Source organism: Puma concolor, chromosome A2 (genome assembly GCF_028749965.1).
Source record: "Puma concolor isolate L17-30 chromosome A2, mPumCon1.1.hap2, whole genome shotgun sequence".
In the NCBI taxonomy this organism is placed as follows: Eukaryota; Metazoa; Chordata; class Mammalia; order Carnivora; family Felidae; genus Puma; species Puma concolor.
Window position 1 is genome coordinate 167,414,648 of NC_141668.1, and position 16,428 is coordinate 167,431,075.

Below are 16,428 nucleotides of genomic sequence, written 5' to 3' on the forward strand. Positions count from 1 at the left end.
CAACCCTTTTCTTGAATATAGCCTAGTAGCTGTTGAATCACAAATTAACCATCGCTTTTGCAGTCATTTTTACTCCTGTAGATCAGCACTGTCCACCAGAAATACGATGCAAGCTGCATGTCATTTTAAATTTTCTGGGAGCCCCATAAAAAAAGAGGAGGTGACATCCATTTTATCATACATTTTCTGTAACCAAATATCTCCACAATGTTATTCTTGCAACTTGTGGTAAATACGTTGAAAAAATATGCTGAAAAATATGTTGAAAAAAACCCACCATCACTCTAATGATAATGTTATAATAATCATCTATTGATATTTAAGAATAACCTATTAATATCTCGAAATTGTGAAAGATGCATTTTGCTTTTGTTTGTACTAAGCCTTTGAAATCTAGTACATATTTATGTCTGCAGAGCATCTCAAGGAGGGTGCTCACCTTTTTATTTTTAAGATTTTATTTTTATTCATAAGTCATCTCTACACTCCACATGAGCTTGAACTCATGGCCCCAGATCAAGAATCACACCCACCACTGACTGAGCCAGTCAGTGGAAAGGCGCCCCTAGCCTTTCATTGGAAATACTTTGATCTGTATTGTAGGATTTGCAAAATGTACAGCTGAAAAGGTAGGTTGGCGTATGCAAATTGTTCCAAACATGTGTTAAAAAGTTTTCTGAGCTAGCCACATTCCAAGTGCCCAGGGACCAGAGAGAGCTCAGGCTACCATTTTGGAGGGCCCAGGTATGGACCCTTCGGGTGTGCTCGAGCCCTTCCCCCTGCACACCTACCTATGAGTAAAACTACAAGAAGAAAATGGAAACCGTACATGACAGTGACTCCCAGCTGCCACCACTATCGCTAATGTGTCACCTGTGCAATTGTTTAGCCCCTGGGCTTGCACAAACACAGGCTGAGCCTGACACAGCTCCCGCAGTGAGGGGTAAGCACTGAGAGCCTGTCCACCTCCTTCCCTTGACACTCCACTCCTGGGCAGGGATCTGCGTGGCTGACCCCTATGAGGTCACGGTGATGCAAGACTTCTTCATCGACCTGCGGCTACCCTACTCCGTCGTGCGCAACGAGCAAGTGGAGATCCGAGCCGTGCTCTACAATTACCAGGATGTTGGGGAGCTCAAGGTGGGTTCCCGGGGGGGTGGGGGCAGAGGTATGATGGAGAGCTTGGATGGTTGGGGGAGGTGGCTGTGGCACCTGCCCCCTGACTGATACTCTCTCCCTGGCAGGCGAGGGTGACCCTGCTCTACAACCCAGCCTTCTGCAGCCTGGCCACCGCAAGGAAACCATATCAGCAGATTCTGGAAATCCCAGCCAAGTCCTCAATAGCCGTGCCTTTTCTCCTCGTGCCTCTGAAGGTCGGTCTACATGAGGTGGAGGTCAAGGCTGCGGTCTACAATCGTTTCCTCATGGATGGTGTCAAGAAACCCTTGAAGGTTGTGGTGAGTCCTTGGGGGCACCTGCAGTCCCTTGTCCTTTGGGAGAGGCTCCTGTCTCACCATGCTGTCAACCCAGGTTGCAGACACTGACTCTGAGACACCAAGAGTGTCCAGTGTCCAGCTTAGGATGCTTGGGAGTCCTACAAGTTTGGAACCAAGGCCAGGATTAGGGTGAGTAAGTGCAAAACACTTACATTTTCACTCTTTCCTAGTGATGAACATTCTCAAATATAATAGGAGATCAAGTCTTCAATAAAAATAAAGCCTGATATCATCTTTCCTTAATATTTTCAAGCAAAATGTGAGATCATAAGAGCAACAGTGTTTTAATGCAATATTGTAAGGAATCAAAATTAATGCCAAAAAATCCATGATACACAAAAGATCAAAATTTTAAATAGAGACAGTGCCAAGTCAAACCACAATAGGAGCCTGAAGCTAAAGGACAAATGAAGGCACCCATCTACGTGTCTTTATTAATGGTTGAAATTGTTTAGTGGTTAATTTTCCCCCATAATGTTAAAGTCATTGAAATAACAATGAAACATTAAAAAGCAAATGATTTAGTGTGGAGGTTCCTCAAAAAATTAAAAATAGACCTACCCTATGACCCAGCAATAGCACTGCTAGGAATTTACGCAAGGGATACAGGAGTGCTGATACATAGGGACACTTGTACCCCAATGTTTATAGCAGCACTCTCAACAATAGCCAAATTATGGAAAGAGCCTAAATGTCCATCAACTGATGAATGGATAAAGAAATTGTGGTTTATATACACAATGGAGTACTACATGGCAATGAGAAAGAACGAAATATGGCCCTTTGTAGCAACGTGGATGGAACTGGAGAGTGTGATGCCAAGTGAAATAAGCCATACAGAGAAAGACAGATACCATATGGTTTCACTCTTATGTGGATCCTGAGAAACTTAACAGAAACCCATGGGGGAGGGGTAGGAAAAAAAAAAAAAAAGAGGTTAGAATGGGAGAGAGCCAAAGCATAAGAAACTCTTAAAAACTGAGAACAAACTGAGGGTTGATGGGGGGTGGGAGGGAGGAGAGGGTGGGTGATGGGTATTGAGGAGGGCACCTTTTGGGATGAGCACTGGGTGTTGTATGGAAACCAATTTGACAATAAATTTCATATATTGAAACAAAAAAAAAAAAAACAAAAAGGATAACAGAACTAACTCAAAAAAAAAAAAAAGAAAAAGAAAATGATTTAAAACTGACAGTGTTATTTACAGTGAAATATCTTATTTATACCCAAACTAGAACTTATTATAATATTTCTTTCCTTAATGGAAACAAACTCTTTTTTTTTTTTTTCAGATTTTATTTTTAAGTAATCCCCACGCCCTATGTGGGACTCGAACTTACAACCCCAAGGTCAAGAATCCCATCCTCTTCCATCCAGGCAGACAGGCGCCCCCAGGAGCACAATCTTAATTATCCCTTTTATCAGGGGTCCCAGTGTGGCTCAGTGTGGCAACATGGGAAGAAACCCAAGAGGGCGCTGGAGCCTGCACAAGGCTCCCCAGAGCCAGTGTGTCCACAACTCCCAACTCTGCACCCTCTGATGCTGGTAGCTTGAAATCTACCGTGGCAGGGATATTCGCAGGATGGAAACTGCCAGTGCCACAAATCAGGATCTTTTCTTCCTGGAGAGATGGCTATCAAATGTTTACCAGCATGCCATGGAGGAGACTGGGTCTCCAAAGGAAAATGTGTGCATTAGTACCAGCTTCAAGGAGAATGTGTGATGGAAGGGCACAAACAGCAGCAGTCCAGCATGGAAGGAGAGCTTCACTTGGGACATTGATAATAAGATAGCCCCTAGTTTAACTGAGCGCTTACTAAGTGCCACGCATTGTACTCAGTACTTTATGCACATTCTTTTCTTTTAAGGACATTTGAGAGGCAGTGGGGGTAAACTGACTCCCAGTCACAGAACTAGGATGGGTGATGCCATCGTGCCCATGCCCTGCTGATCAGCTGTGTCTGTTCTTTCATTCACCTGACTTCCCCCTCCCCCATCCCATCCCAACACTGTTCAGCCTGAAGGGATCAGAGTCAACAAAACTGTAGCCGTTCACACACTGGATCCAGAAAACCGGGGCCAAAGTGAGTCAACCACAGCAGAAGGGTTGAGACCTGGGGGTGTGGGGTAGGGGGTGAGGCAGGGCCTTGTGGGAGAGGGTGACGCCACGGGTCCCTCCCATTCCACTGGCAGACGGAGTGCAGCGAGAGGAGGTCCACGCCATAGACCTCAGTGACCAGGTACCAGACACAGATTCAGAGACCAGGATCCTCCTGCAAGGTGAGCTGCCACTGACCCTCGCCCAGGAAGGCACAGCTCTGGAGAAGGGGGCCTAATTTCTCCTAATTCTGTGTGTATATGCTACTGTGCATCCCCTGCCTCCACTACAGCTAGAACAGCAGGCCACCTCCCTGATCTGTTTTATACAGGGTTCCAGGCAGTATTTAGTTCAGCAAATAGCCTTTGATGATAGAGAAGCTTAAATGAGCAACAGTATAGTTCAAGAGCAGGAAATTCTGGAACTAATTGCCTGAGTTGGACGACTGGAGCCAGAAGGGAAAAGAAGTTCCTGGGAAAGCACCTTGTAACCTGTAAGCTGTAAGGTTTTGGGGAGAGACCCTTGGTTTTCTCATCTGTGATGGGGTGAATAATAGTACCTATATCAAAGGCTTGTTGAGAGGATTAAATGAGATACTGTATGATGTTTCTCTAGAACAGCGCCTGGCAACAGCATGAAGCATGATCTAAGTATTGGTGACGATTGCTCTGGAATTAATTTGCCACTTGTAACAAGAGGCTCAGGGAGCAGATTTCTGTGAAGCATAAGACCCCCTTCCCTACAAATGTAGACGCCCTCCCCACTCCCCTACCCCCGCCTCCTACCTCCTACCATCACGTCCCCTCAGCCCCCAACTGCCCCTGACCTCTTTGGCACTGGCTGCCTGGAGCCTGGGATCGCTGGGGACAGCCCTGACCCTTCTCACCCCACCCCATGGTGGGTGAGTTGCTTGAGCCCTGTCCTCCCGCCCGGTTGCAGGGACCCCGGTGGCTCAGTTGACTGAGGATGCCATCGACGCGGAGCGACTGAAAAACCTCATTGTGATCCCCTCGGGCTGTGGGGAGCAGAACATGAAAAGCATGACGCCCACGGTCATTGCCGTCCATTACCTGGACCAAACGGACCAGTGGGACAAGTTGGGACCCACAAAGCGAAAGGAAGCCTTGCAGCTCATCGAAACCGGTGGGTCTGCCTGGGAGACCCTCTCTGCTCCAGCCACCTCCAGAGCAGGGTCCTCCCTGAGACCCAGGCCCCTTTCCAGGCCACGCCCTTCCCCTAAGCTCCTCCCCTTTCAGGATCCCTTCTTTTCAAAGACCTCCCTTGACCTTTGCCCTCTCTGAGACCCTGGGCCCCTCTGAGCCCTCTAGAACTCCCTCTCTCCCTGAGGCCCCCTTGCCCTGAACCCCCTTGAGATCCTTCGCCTCTCTGAACCCCTCTCCTCTGAGAACTCCTTCCCCTTTTAGAAGCCCCTTCCGCTCTTCTAGCAGACTTCCCTGCTCAGCCCTGAGCCCCCTCATTCCTCCCTGAACCCCTGTCTCGCCCCTCAGAGAATCCTTGTCCCCTGAGCCCCTCCACTCAGCCCCTGCTCCTCTGGAGACACTTCTGGCTTCCCTGCAGGGTACTCCCAGCAGCTGGCCTACAGACAGGACAATTCGGCCTATGCGGCCTACCTGGACAGGAAGCCCAGCACCTGGTGAGCGGTTCTGGCACCCCACTGAGCAGGCCCGCCTGGGGCGTTCCAGCCAGGTGTCGCCCGAACACCCTGTGCTATGGACCTTCAGCCCACAGAGATGCGGTGCCCACCTTGAGCTGCCACGTGGCCTGTGGACATCAAGCGCCCCCTGTGGCTAGGCTGGCGCCTGACTTGGGTGGGGAGGCTGGGCCAGCCTGTAGGCCCCGCCCCTCTCTGCTCATTGGTTTCCTGGAATGGCAGTCTCTGGATCCCGGAGGCGATTGGCTGAGGCTTTGTACCGCCCACAGGCTGACAGCCTACGTGGTCAAGGTCTTCTCTCTGGCTTCAAACCTCATTGCCATTCAGGCCGATGTCATCTGCGGGGCGGTCAAATGGCTGATCCTTCACAGGCAGAATCCCGACGGGGTCTTCCGGGAAGACGCGCCCGTAATGTCCCAAGCTATGACTGTAAGAAGCATGGGTTTCGGGCAAGCTGGGGGAGGGACGACTGGAGTCACAGGATAGACAGGAGAAAGGCTACCCCTTCAGCTGAGAGTGTCACTTTCCCAGTGCGAAGACCAGAGACCTTCAGAGGCTAGTGCCACACCGAAGTCCCTCCCCCTTCACTCTGAAAATATAGAACCCGTCCCAGCTGTGGTTCTCCAAATGTGGTCCCCAGGCCAGCAGCTGCATAATCACCTTCAAACTTGTTAGAAAAGTATGATCTCAATATAGACTTGAGATGCAGGAATCAGAAACTTCAGGAGTAGGGCCTAGGAATCACAGTTGCTACAACCCCCCCTCCCCCTGCCATGAGGTGCTGATGCATGCATAAGGTGGAGAATCACTGCCTTAGCCTGACATTTCAGATTTCCAATCTCACACCATCCCCCTACCCCCATCACATGCCATCTGTACTGCAAAGAGCTTTGCTCTATCCAGCCATGGGGCCTTTGCACATGCTGTTCTCACTGTCTGGCATGCCAACCCTGGTCATCCCACAGGGAAATCTTTCCTGATCTCCACAACTGAGTCACACTGCCACTGTCCATTCTCAATGCCACATCCACTTCTCCTCCTGCACAGCACTCATCAATTTGTAATGATATGTCTACTGGTGAGCCAATTGGTTCATGTCTGTCTCCCCTACTAGATGGGGAGCACTGTGGGGGTTGGGGCTGGCGTCTAGTTCTTGCCCACCATCTTATCCACAGCACCAGCAACAATTGCTGAATCAATGAATACTGAAAAGTGTGGCCCACCTAGGGAGATACTGATGAGAGACTCAACCCTGCCTTGACCTGCTGACCCTACAAGAGGTTTGGTCAGCATGGGGGACACAGTGGTCATACTATCCTTGTTTCTTGCTTCCCATTCTAGGGTGGCTACCAAGAGAATGAGGAGAAGGATGTGTCCCTCACAGCCTTTGTTCTCATTGCATTGGAAGAGGCTAAAGATATTTGCAAGCAAAGGGTCAATGTAAGTGTCTGCCACCGTCTCCTTCTCGCCTCCCTACCCATGGCACATCCACCTTGGAGGGTGAGGTGTTGCATTAGGGTGATTCCCGGTCCTCCCAGTGCAATAGCAGCCACCACAGCAGCCATAATGCCCATAAAACCATAATAATTCCCAGCATTTTTTGAGCATTTAACTAAGATGCTCATCTAAGTGCTGCACATGCTAAGTCCTGTAATCCTTCTAAGAGTCCGAGACGTAGGCTACTCTTCTTATCCCCAGGTTACAGAGGAGAAAACTAAGACAGAAAGAGATCAAAGAATGGGTCCTTTCTGCCTGCTTTACCCTGTCCAGAGAGTGTCAGTCAATTTCAACAAAAGCCCCCTCAGCCTGCTTTCCCCATCACTGCTACATGATCAGTGCAGCATACCTTGCTGCTTCCCTGAAGAAAAGGCACAACCCAGACCCAAGAACACATCAAGGCTACTCTCTTAGTTCAGGAGATCTTTTAGGAAATTTTCCAAGGGGCCCATGACCCCAAAAAGGAAGTGATCACAAATATTGGCTCACGGCTGTCTCTTTCCTCTGGTTTTGGTTCTGAAGCAGAGAAGCTTAGAAAGGTGGACTCCCGAGAGTCTCTGCAATTACTCCCTCTGCTTTGTCCTGGGGTTTGAGAGTGGTTTGTTTGACCTTAGCTTGCCAAGGTGGAGATCCCAGGATTTTACCTCAGGCAGCTGCCCCTCCCTTCATCGGACTCAAGATAGAGGGGACAGGGCTGTTGACTTGAGGGGCTCAGAGGGACCCAGGCCGTTCTGGGCCCAATAATTCCTCTCTCCCTGCCACCCAGCCTGGCCGGCAGAACTTGGCTGCCTTCCTTGGGGAAATAGCCAGACCAAACCTAGAGCTTTCAGATTCCCATAGGGGAAATTCTGATTGGCCCACCCGGGGTCAGGTGGTCATACCTGGACCAATCAGCTGAGGCCAGGAAGTAGGTCTTACTGAGCAAATATGGCTGCTTCCACTGTGGCCGAGTGAATGAAAGACCGAAGTTTCTGCAAAAGTCAAGAGTAGATAGAGGACAGGCAGCTGGCGGGGAAAGGATTAGTTTCTGCTGCAAGGCACCAACATTTTCTTCTACAAAATGGCAACACTATGCCTGAGTATAGCATAGGCTGTAGACCCAGATTACTGGGATGCAGATGAAGAGTGTGCTGGGATCAGTCTGTGAAAGCCAACCGTTAAACTTCCAGGACTTACACAAGCCAGTTGTTAAACACAATCATTCTTTTCAAGCAAATTATGTAAACTGACTTTAGACTAAACACTAAGCATTAAAAGCAAAGGTAAGAAACACCCAAAACTCATCACTTCCTGATTGTTTTATTACTTTCCCTCATTATCTATGACAAATCTATCCATCTCGAGGTTATGTACCTATTAGGTGGAAATGCTATCTACTTCTGTGCTACTGCCCCCCTCCCCCCAACTCTGCATTCACTGACTCCACATAGTTTGAAATTGGCCACGGTAATATTTACACCAAGAAAGTTCGCGAACGCTGCACATCATGTCTTCCTCCTTCCATCATCTCTCTGGGTCTCAATCTTGTCATTTGTGCAGTAGAGATGATGATGAAAATAATGCCAACCCCATAGGATCCTGAAGTTCAGCGATTGCCTGTGTGACTGCCATATAGTAAGTGTTAGCTGTGAAGCTGATGATTAGAGAAGAGGTTTCCCAGTGGGGTGCTGAAGCTGGGTCATGCTAGGTCATGAGTGTCTATCTGCGACACATATTCTCCCCTTTATGTTCAGGGCCATTACGTTCGTAGCTTGAAATTGCCCACAGTGGGAGCATTTACACCACAGTAATTGGCAGGCGATAAAACAGACTCCTGGCCCCCATACACACTCTGGAGAGCTGGTGCTTAAACTGTTACCAAAACACCACTGGGTATATAAACTGTCCCAGGCACATCAGAGGTACTCAGCAACGAGGCAGTTCATGGATACTAAAATATCTGGAAAACCCAAAAAAGAAAAAAAAAAGATTCTAAACAAATATGTCCCAAGGACAGAATCCTTCCTCATACCCAAGAATTGGCATTTGTGTGATGCTTACCAGCTCTCTGTGGTTGCAATGTCCAACTTACCAGAGAACCAATCCTCTTTCTCACAGAACCTGGAAAAGAACATCAATAAGGCAGGAGATTATATTGAATTCCACTATAGGAACCTGCGGAGGCCATATTCTGTGGCTATTGCAGGCTATGCCCTGGCCCAATTAGGCAGGCTGAAGGAAGATCTCCTCGAAAAATTTCTGAGCACAGCCAAAGGTGAGTGGCAGCCTGGTGAAGTACAAAGGAATGTATGGCCAGGGTTTGGGGGTGGTCATCTTGAGCTGGCATGTGTGGCTCTAAGCTATGCTACGATGGGCAGCTTCAGGTTGACCTGGAGTGGATGGTGCTAAGCCCTGCTGGCTGAATGGGTCTGAGGTGTCAGAATCCTCACCGTAAGCTACACAAGAAGGTAGCATCATTCATTCAACAGCTATGTTTGGAGCACTTGCTATGACACAGGAACAAGGACGTGGGCTCCGACATCAGACAGACCCGAATTCAAATTCCCCTCTGCCACATTCTCACTGTGAGACTCTGTAAAAGTCACTGACCCTCCCTGGACCTCATCTGAAGAAGATACTTACATCATAGGTGGTTGACAAGATTGAAGGAGTAATGCAGGTAGAAGGTCTAGCATACAGTGAGAGCTCTATTCCGATGTTGTTGTCGTCATTATCTCAAGGGTAATTAGGATTAGATAAGATAATGCCATAGGGAATTTAGCACAGTGCCCAGCACATAGTGAGCACTTAATCATTGGCTCAGGTAATATACTGCATCAGGTTTGCACTCACTGATGTAACATATGTCAGTACATATACTGAGGTGGTTTAGCACAATGGAAGCTTGTTGTTGGTGGACAGCTCTCTTCCAGACAGTCGTGTGGAGATCTGGGCCTCTATCTTTTCATGACTTTGCCACCACGGGGTGCTTGGGATCCACTCCATCTAAGCATAAGGGGAAATGGTCAGGTGGATTGTTTAAGGGAGGTAGACCAGGCATGGAAGGGGCCCCTAACATTGCCAGTGTCCATTCCATCATCCAGAGTTCAGTATGTGGCTGCACCTGCCTGCAAAGACATATGGGAGATGCATTGCAACTGTGTGCCCAGGAGGAGGGAGCAGTGTTTTGTTTTGTTTTTTTTTAATGTTCATTTATTTTGAAAGAGAGGGCATGAGCAGGGGAGAGGCAGAGACAGTGGGAGACAGAGAGTGCAAAGCTGGCTCTGTGCTGACAGCAGACATCCTGATGTGGGTCTTGAACTCCTGAACCGTGAGATCATGACCTGAACCAAAGTTGGAAGCTCCACCGACTGAGCCACCCAGGTGTCCCTGAGGAGGGAATGCTTTTTAATGATGATCTCTGCCACAAGTGCTTTCGTGGGCACTTGGGACATCGCAGTGAATACAGCACAGCCCCTGCCAACATGGTTCACACTCCAGTTGAGGAAACAAATGAGTAAATAGATTGCTATAGAGCATCACAGTGTTAGGACAGGACAGCACATGATGTTTTAAGAGACAGAGGGAGGGCCTCACAAACTCTTGGGGTGCCATTGAAGCTGAATTGTGCAGGATGGGATTAACCAGGAATACATAGAGGGTACAGAATGTGAAAAGGCCCAGAAAGTAAGAATGACCATGGAAAGTTTAGGGAATCTCCTATAGATCAGTGGGGCTGCAGTTGAGAATTGAAATGGAAGAGTGAATGTTAATGAAAGAAGAGAGTGAGGCAGGAGCCAGCAGATTGAGGGCCTTGGATGTCAGTCAGGACACCTGAACACCAAGAAGTCTATTGTGAGTCTTTTTCTGAGTTTTCTTGAGCCATCTCAGGCTGGACTGTGCAGTGAGCATGGGGAACGGGATGGGGGGGTGGTGCATCTCTTTGCAGAGAAGACAAGTTGGGAGGAGCCTGGCAAGCGCCTCTACAACGTGGAGGCCACATCCTATGCCCTCTTGGCCCTGCTGGTGCTCAAAGACTTTGACTCTGTACGTCCCATCGCCAGCTGGCTCAATGAGCAGAGATACTACGGAGGGGGCTACGGCTCCACCCAGGCAAGTGACCCCATATCCCCCAGGCACCTGCATGCCTACCTCCTCTGGCTTCCCACTGGTCTCCCAGAGAACATGTTAACCAAGAGGGGCAGTCCTTCTGTCCCACAAGCTACAGTGGCTGTAATGGAATTGAGAGGTCAGGATTTTTTAGTTGTGAACCCAGTGGTGGAGTCCAGACTACATTCTGGATGCCCAAGCTGTGTTCTGAGCCTCCTGATATCTAGACCAGGATCTCAGTTCCACCAGCTCCCAGTGTTAGTTCATCTTACTGTGGGTTCTAGATCATGTTCTTGGACATCATCTAGGACATCATATAAGCCTCTCTGACCCAGGAGAGTGGGTTCTAGGACATGGTTTCAATAGCCTCAGTCTCCAGTTGACCCCTTTCTTCCTGGAAAGCTGCCAGTCTCTGTCCATTTGAAATCTAGAGCATATGATCAGTATCCCCAAGATCCAAATTCATTCCTTTTTTTTTTAATTTTTTTATTTTAACGTTTATTTACTTTTGAGACAGAGAGAGACAGAGCATGAGCAGGGGAGGGGCAGAGAGAGAGGGCGACACAGAATCCAAAACAGGCTCCAGGCTCTGAGCTGCCAGCATGGAGCCCAACGCGGGGCTCAAACCCACGGACCATGAGATCATGACCTGAGCCAGAGTTGGACGCTTAACCGAATGAGCGACCCAGGCGCCCCTCCAACTTCATTCCTTTTACACAAATGGGTTCTAAACACATTCTCAGTGGCTCCGAACCTTTGTCCTAGACTCTGCCCTGGATGGGTTGTGCCATATTTTCAATGGTGCTACAGTTTCAGTCCTATACCTACAATTTCTGGTGGATTCTAGACCTGTTCTCAGTGTGTCCAAACTCTTGTCTAAGCCACTGTCCCTTGGAGAATCAAGAACAAGTCCTCAGTGTCTAACAACCCCTAATCTTATCCTCACCTTCTCTGGGGCAGGGGGTCCTAAGCTATAGTCCCAGTAGCCCCCTCCCTCTGATCTGAGTCTCTTCCTTCCCCAGTGGGTTCTAACCACTTTCTCAGTCTCCTGGCTCACCTTCATTCTTTCTCATGGGCTCTAGGCCACCTTCATGGTGTTCCAGGCCTTGGCCCAATTCCAGAAGGATGTCCCTGACCACAAGGACCTGAACCTGGAAGTATCCATTGAACTGCCCAGCCGCAGCTCTGCCATCAGGCACACCATCCTCTGGGAATCTGCTAGCCTCCAGCGGTCAGCAGAGGTACAACTGCCTCGCCAAACGCTTGCCGTCCCCCTCCACAACAACCAGTGTTTGCCACAGGCGAGAAATAGAGCATATGACAGTAGCAACCAGGGGAAGGCTTGGTTCCCAAATCCTCTCTCTTCTCTCCCTGCTCCCTGCAGACCAAGAAAAATGAGGATTTCGTAGTAACAGCTAAAGGGAAGGGACAAGGCACCTTGTCGGTAAGGAACAGGAACACATACCAGCTTGGCCCGCCTTCTCTCAGCCCCTCTGGCCCCAAGGGACCCTCTTCTCAACTCAAGTGGGCTGACACTGCATTGCCCTGTGATCTCACCAGGTGGTGACAATGTACCATGCCAAGCTCAAAAGCAACCACACCTGCAAGAACTTTGACCTCAAGATTAATGTACGACGAGCTCCTGAAGATGGTAAAAGAGTTAAGACCCTACCTGTTACCCTTCCCCCGCCCTCATTCTAATGTCTGCCTCCTTCCTGAGTTGGGACCCAGGGACACCCCCCTCCCACTTTTCTGTCTGTGTTTCTAGTCAAGAGGCCGCAGGAAGCCCTGGACACCATGATCCTTGACATCTGTACCAGGTAAGTGATGGGTCACTGGGGGTCATCTTGGCCATTCCTCTGTCTATAGCAAGACTTCTCCTTTCCATGACCTAATCCTTTCTAAGAGCATATTGTGCATCTGGTATTGTCTGAAGTACCTGCCAGGAGGTGGGTACCCCAGGCAGTCCTCACCTTGCATTGGCAGTCCAACACGAGCGATGGCCCCATAACCTGAAATTATTCAAGCAGTGTCAACAAATCAGTGGGGGAAGTTGCCATTGTTGCATGACCTTTAAAGCGTTTTATCACAGCTTCAGAACTCTCAAACTGCCAGTTAGGAAGGTACAGAGAAATGGAAATTACAGTAACATGAGAATTTGTTTAGCATGCTGTAAACTACAACATTAGAACATGGAGATAACAAGCAATTCTTGTTCTCCTTTGTAAAACACTTACCAAAAGTGCTGTGGGTCTTCCTTCTGTTGTGTCACCTGGGGTAGGGATTGACCAGGCATCTTTCCTATGACATAGTGAACTGTCACGCTCCCTTCTAACTTAGGTCACCTTCCAACTCTAATCTTTTGAGCGGCCGATGTCACAAGACAGCTGGTCGGTCCCTCCAATGGCAGCAAGGGTGATATTCGCACAGTCTGCTGTTCCTTCTCTAACTCCGTTTCTGTGCTTTCAAATTTTACCTCCAGTGTCTTCATTTCTCTGCTGCCTTTCATCTTGGCTGGCAGATCCCTCTGCCAGTTGACCAGTTTTGTGAGACGTCATGCGGTTTATCCCTGGGAGATAAGGAAGTACCACAACCACAGGCCTTGCTGTCTGTGCATGAACTGCTCAGTGACCCATCACAGACAGACTTCGAAAGGAATGACGTGATTGGTCACTGACCGTGATGCGTGTCTGTGATTTGCACAATGATTGGTGGACTCGAGATCCAGAGACAAGATTTGTATTCGTACTTTATGCAATTACGACTACTGTACCCTGGTGCTGGGGGCCTGGCGTTATTGAGCTAGGCCATGGTAACATTTTCTCGTCTGCATTTTCTGGACGAATTGAGGCATGGAGAGGTCAAGTGACTCATCAAATGTCATATGGAGCTGGGATTTGAACCCGTGCAAAGGGGCTCCAGAGCCTGAGCTTTTAGTCACCTTGACCATGACACTGCCTTTCCTTTATTCCATTTGGGGAGTGTTTCCCACAATCTAATATCCTTCTGTGCTGCTGTGTGGGAACCAGTAACCCCAGTCTCTGACCAGACCCCCTTGTACAGACACTGTGCCCCAGGGCTGACCCTACCCTGGGACCCAAGTGCCCTCTCCCTGCCCTATTCAGGTACCTGGGAGACCAGGATGCTACCATGTCGATCCTGGATATATCCATGATGACTGGCTTTTCTCCTGACACTGGTGACCTTGACCTGGTATGAAGGGCTTGGGCTTGGGGGCTGGCATCAGTGGACAAAGGCTTGAGGGCAGTTTTCACAAGTCTTACCCTTCCGCAGCTGAGCAACGGCGTTGACAGATACATCTCTAAGTATGAGCTTAACAAGGCCTTCTCCAATAAGAACACCCTCATCATCTACCTGGACAAGGTAAGGCTTCCGATGGGGATCTGACCTCCAAAAGACTGGCCTGCATCTGGGTCACATGAGGCCCAAGCAGGGGCCCAAGCACAGACTGCTGCTGCTAGGTGGTGGAGGGAAGGGGCATAAAAAGAAGGTGGACAACCCAGGTCCTCTCATCTTTTCTAAGCAGCTTACCTTCTGACCAGTCTCATTCCAACCTCATTTTACACTTGCTTCCTCCAACTTCTCATCGTAGTCCTAAACAACTTTTGAAGGGAGCCACTTGGGTTTAAAAAATAAATTGCTCAGTGCTAAAAAGCATTCCCCTTGCTCCGCTCCCCCTGGGTTTTCTCTCTCCGTGTTTGCTCTCCATCTGACTTTCTGTCACTGCCTTCCTATCTAACATTGACTTGAACTTCCTCCTCTCCCCTACTTACATCTTCCCGTTTCCCTATCTTCACATGCACCCTGCTAACTTCCAAAATTCCCAAAGTCCCCTCACCCCATATTAGTCAGCATAAGTAACACTAGCTGCTGTAATAAGCCTCTCAAGAATATGAGGGTCCCAACACAAGAGTCTTGTGCCTCCCACTCAGGTAAAGTCCAGTTGTGAGGCTAAGGGAAGGGTTTTCTGCTCCACACACTAAGTCAGGGATCTGCTCACATTCCTTCTTGGGGCTCTGCAATCCCTAGGATCTTAGAGTCCTCTGCTGGACCCCTCCTCCCTGGAAGAAAAGAGGATTGTGCATGAGCTAGTGGTTGACGTTTTCTTGTACTGGAGTTTTTGTGCACTTAAATTTTTATAGGATTCCAAACTTACAGGGAAATTGCACAGCAGTAAAACACAGTTCCATATACACTGTATGCAAATTCACTAACTGTTAGCCTGTTCCTCCAAATACACCTGTCACATATACGTACCTATGCATATCTATTTCTGTTTCTGTCTCTCTCTCTGTCTTTATTTTTTCAGCTTGAATGAGAGGTCACTGACATATAAAATTGTGTAAGTTTAAGGTGCATAACATAATGATTTGATGTATGTGTATATTGGGAAATGATCACCACCATAAGTTTACTTAACACATCTATTACTTCACATAGTTTTAATGCGTGTGTGTGTGTGTGTGTGTGTGTGTGTGTGTGTGTGATGAGAACTTTTAAGATCTACCCTCTCAATAAGTTTTTCTTTTCAGTTTTCTAATGTTTATTTATTTTGAGAGAGACAGAGAGAGAACACAAGCAGGGGAAGGGCAGAGAGAAGTAAAGACAGAATCCCAAGAAGGCTCTGTGCTGTCAGAGCAGAGCCCAATGTGGGGCTCAAAGTCAAACCCATGAGATCATGACCTGACCTGAGATAAAGAGTCGGATATTTAACCGACTATGCCCTCCTGGTGCCATCCCATAACAACTTTTAAATATAGCATTCAGTACCATTAACCATGGATGTTTTCATGGGCAGAGACAGCAGTCCGGTGGCCAGAACGGATCAATCACATGGCCACACTGAACTAGGAAAGGAAGCTGGCAGGGATAATGTAGCTTCAAGCCTTGGATAAGTGGAAAATGGCTGTGTTGAAGTGCTTCTCAGTCTTTTGGTGGAGACTCCTGCTCCCTCACTTTCTCCACCACTGTCTCAACCCCCAGGACCCTATGCTGGGCTCCATTCCGTGTGGCCCCACTGACCAGCCTCCTCCTTCCCCCCAGATCTCACACGACCTGTCGCCCCACTGACCAGCCTCCTCCTTCCCCCCAGATCTTACATGACCTCTCGCCCCACTGACCAGCCTCCTCCTCCCCCCCAGATCTCACACGACCTGTCGCCCCACTGACCAGCCTCCTCCTCCCCCCCAGATCTCACACGACCTGTCGCCCCACTGACCAGCCTCCTCCTCGCCCCCCAGATCTCACATGACCTCTCGCCCCACTGACCAGCCTCCTCCTCCCCCCCAGATCTCACACGACCTGTCGCCCCACTGACCAGCCTCCTCCTCGCCCCCCAGATCTCACATGACCTGTCGCCCCACTGACCAGCCTCCTTCTTCCCCCCAGATCTCACATGACCAGGAGGACTGTCTGACCTTCAAGGTGCACCAGTACTTCAACGTGGGGCTTATCCAGCCTGGGTCGGTCAAGGTGTATTCCTATTACAACCTGGGTGAGCAGCCCACCTAGGGTCTGGGGGGCTGGGAGGCCTGAGGGTCCAAGGGATCCGTGCG

General features: G+C 49.0%; 1 protein-coding gene across 1 annotated transcript in view; it reads left to right on the forward strand.

Annotated features, from left to right (window-relative positions):
• LOC147583830 (complement C3-like) overlaps positions 1–16,428 on the forward strand; it is a 40,210-nt gene that overhangs the window by 22,148 nt on the left and 1,634 nt on the right. The window contains exons 20-36 of the mRNA XM_086699298.1: positions 998–1,140; positions 1,245–1,457; positions 3,514–3,580; positions 3,690–3,776; positions 4,534–4,737; positions 5,173–5,248; positions 5,536–5,695; positions 6,608–6,706; positions 8,861–9,017; positions 10,692–10,855; positions 11,935–12,093; positions 12,237–12,296; positions 12,413–12,503; positions 12,621–12,672; positions 13,978–14,065; positions 14,147–14,236; positions 16,262–16,367. Coding sequence (XP_086555424.1) covers positions 998–1,140; positions 1,245–1,457; positions 3,514–3,580; positions 3,690–3,776; positions 4,534–4,737; positions 5,173–5,248; positions 5,536–5,695; positions 6,608–6,706; positions 8,861–9,017; positions 10,692–10,855; positions 11,935–12,093; positions 12,237–12,296; positions 12,413–12,503; positions 12,621–12,672; positions 13,978–14,065; positions 14,147–14,236; positions 16,262–16,367 — 2,016 coding nt within the window. The remainder of the gene's footprint in view (positions 1–997; positions 1,141–1,244; positions 1,458–3,513; positions 3,581–3,689; positions 3,777–4,533; positions 4,738–5,172; positions 5,249–5,535; positions 5,696–6,607; positions 6,707–8,860; positions 9,018–10,691; positions 10,856–11,934; positions 12,094–12,236; positions 12,297–12,412; positions 12,504–12,620; positions 12,673–13,977; positions 14,066–14,146; positions 14,237–16,261; positions 16,368–16,428) is intronic.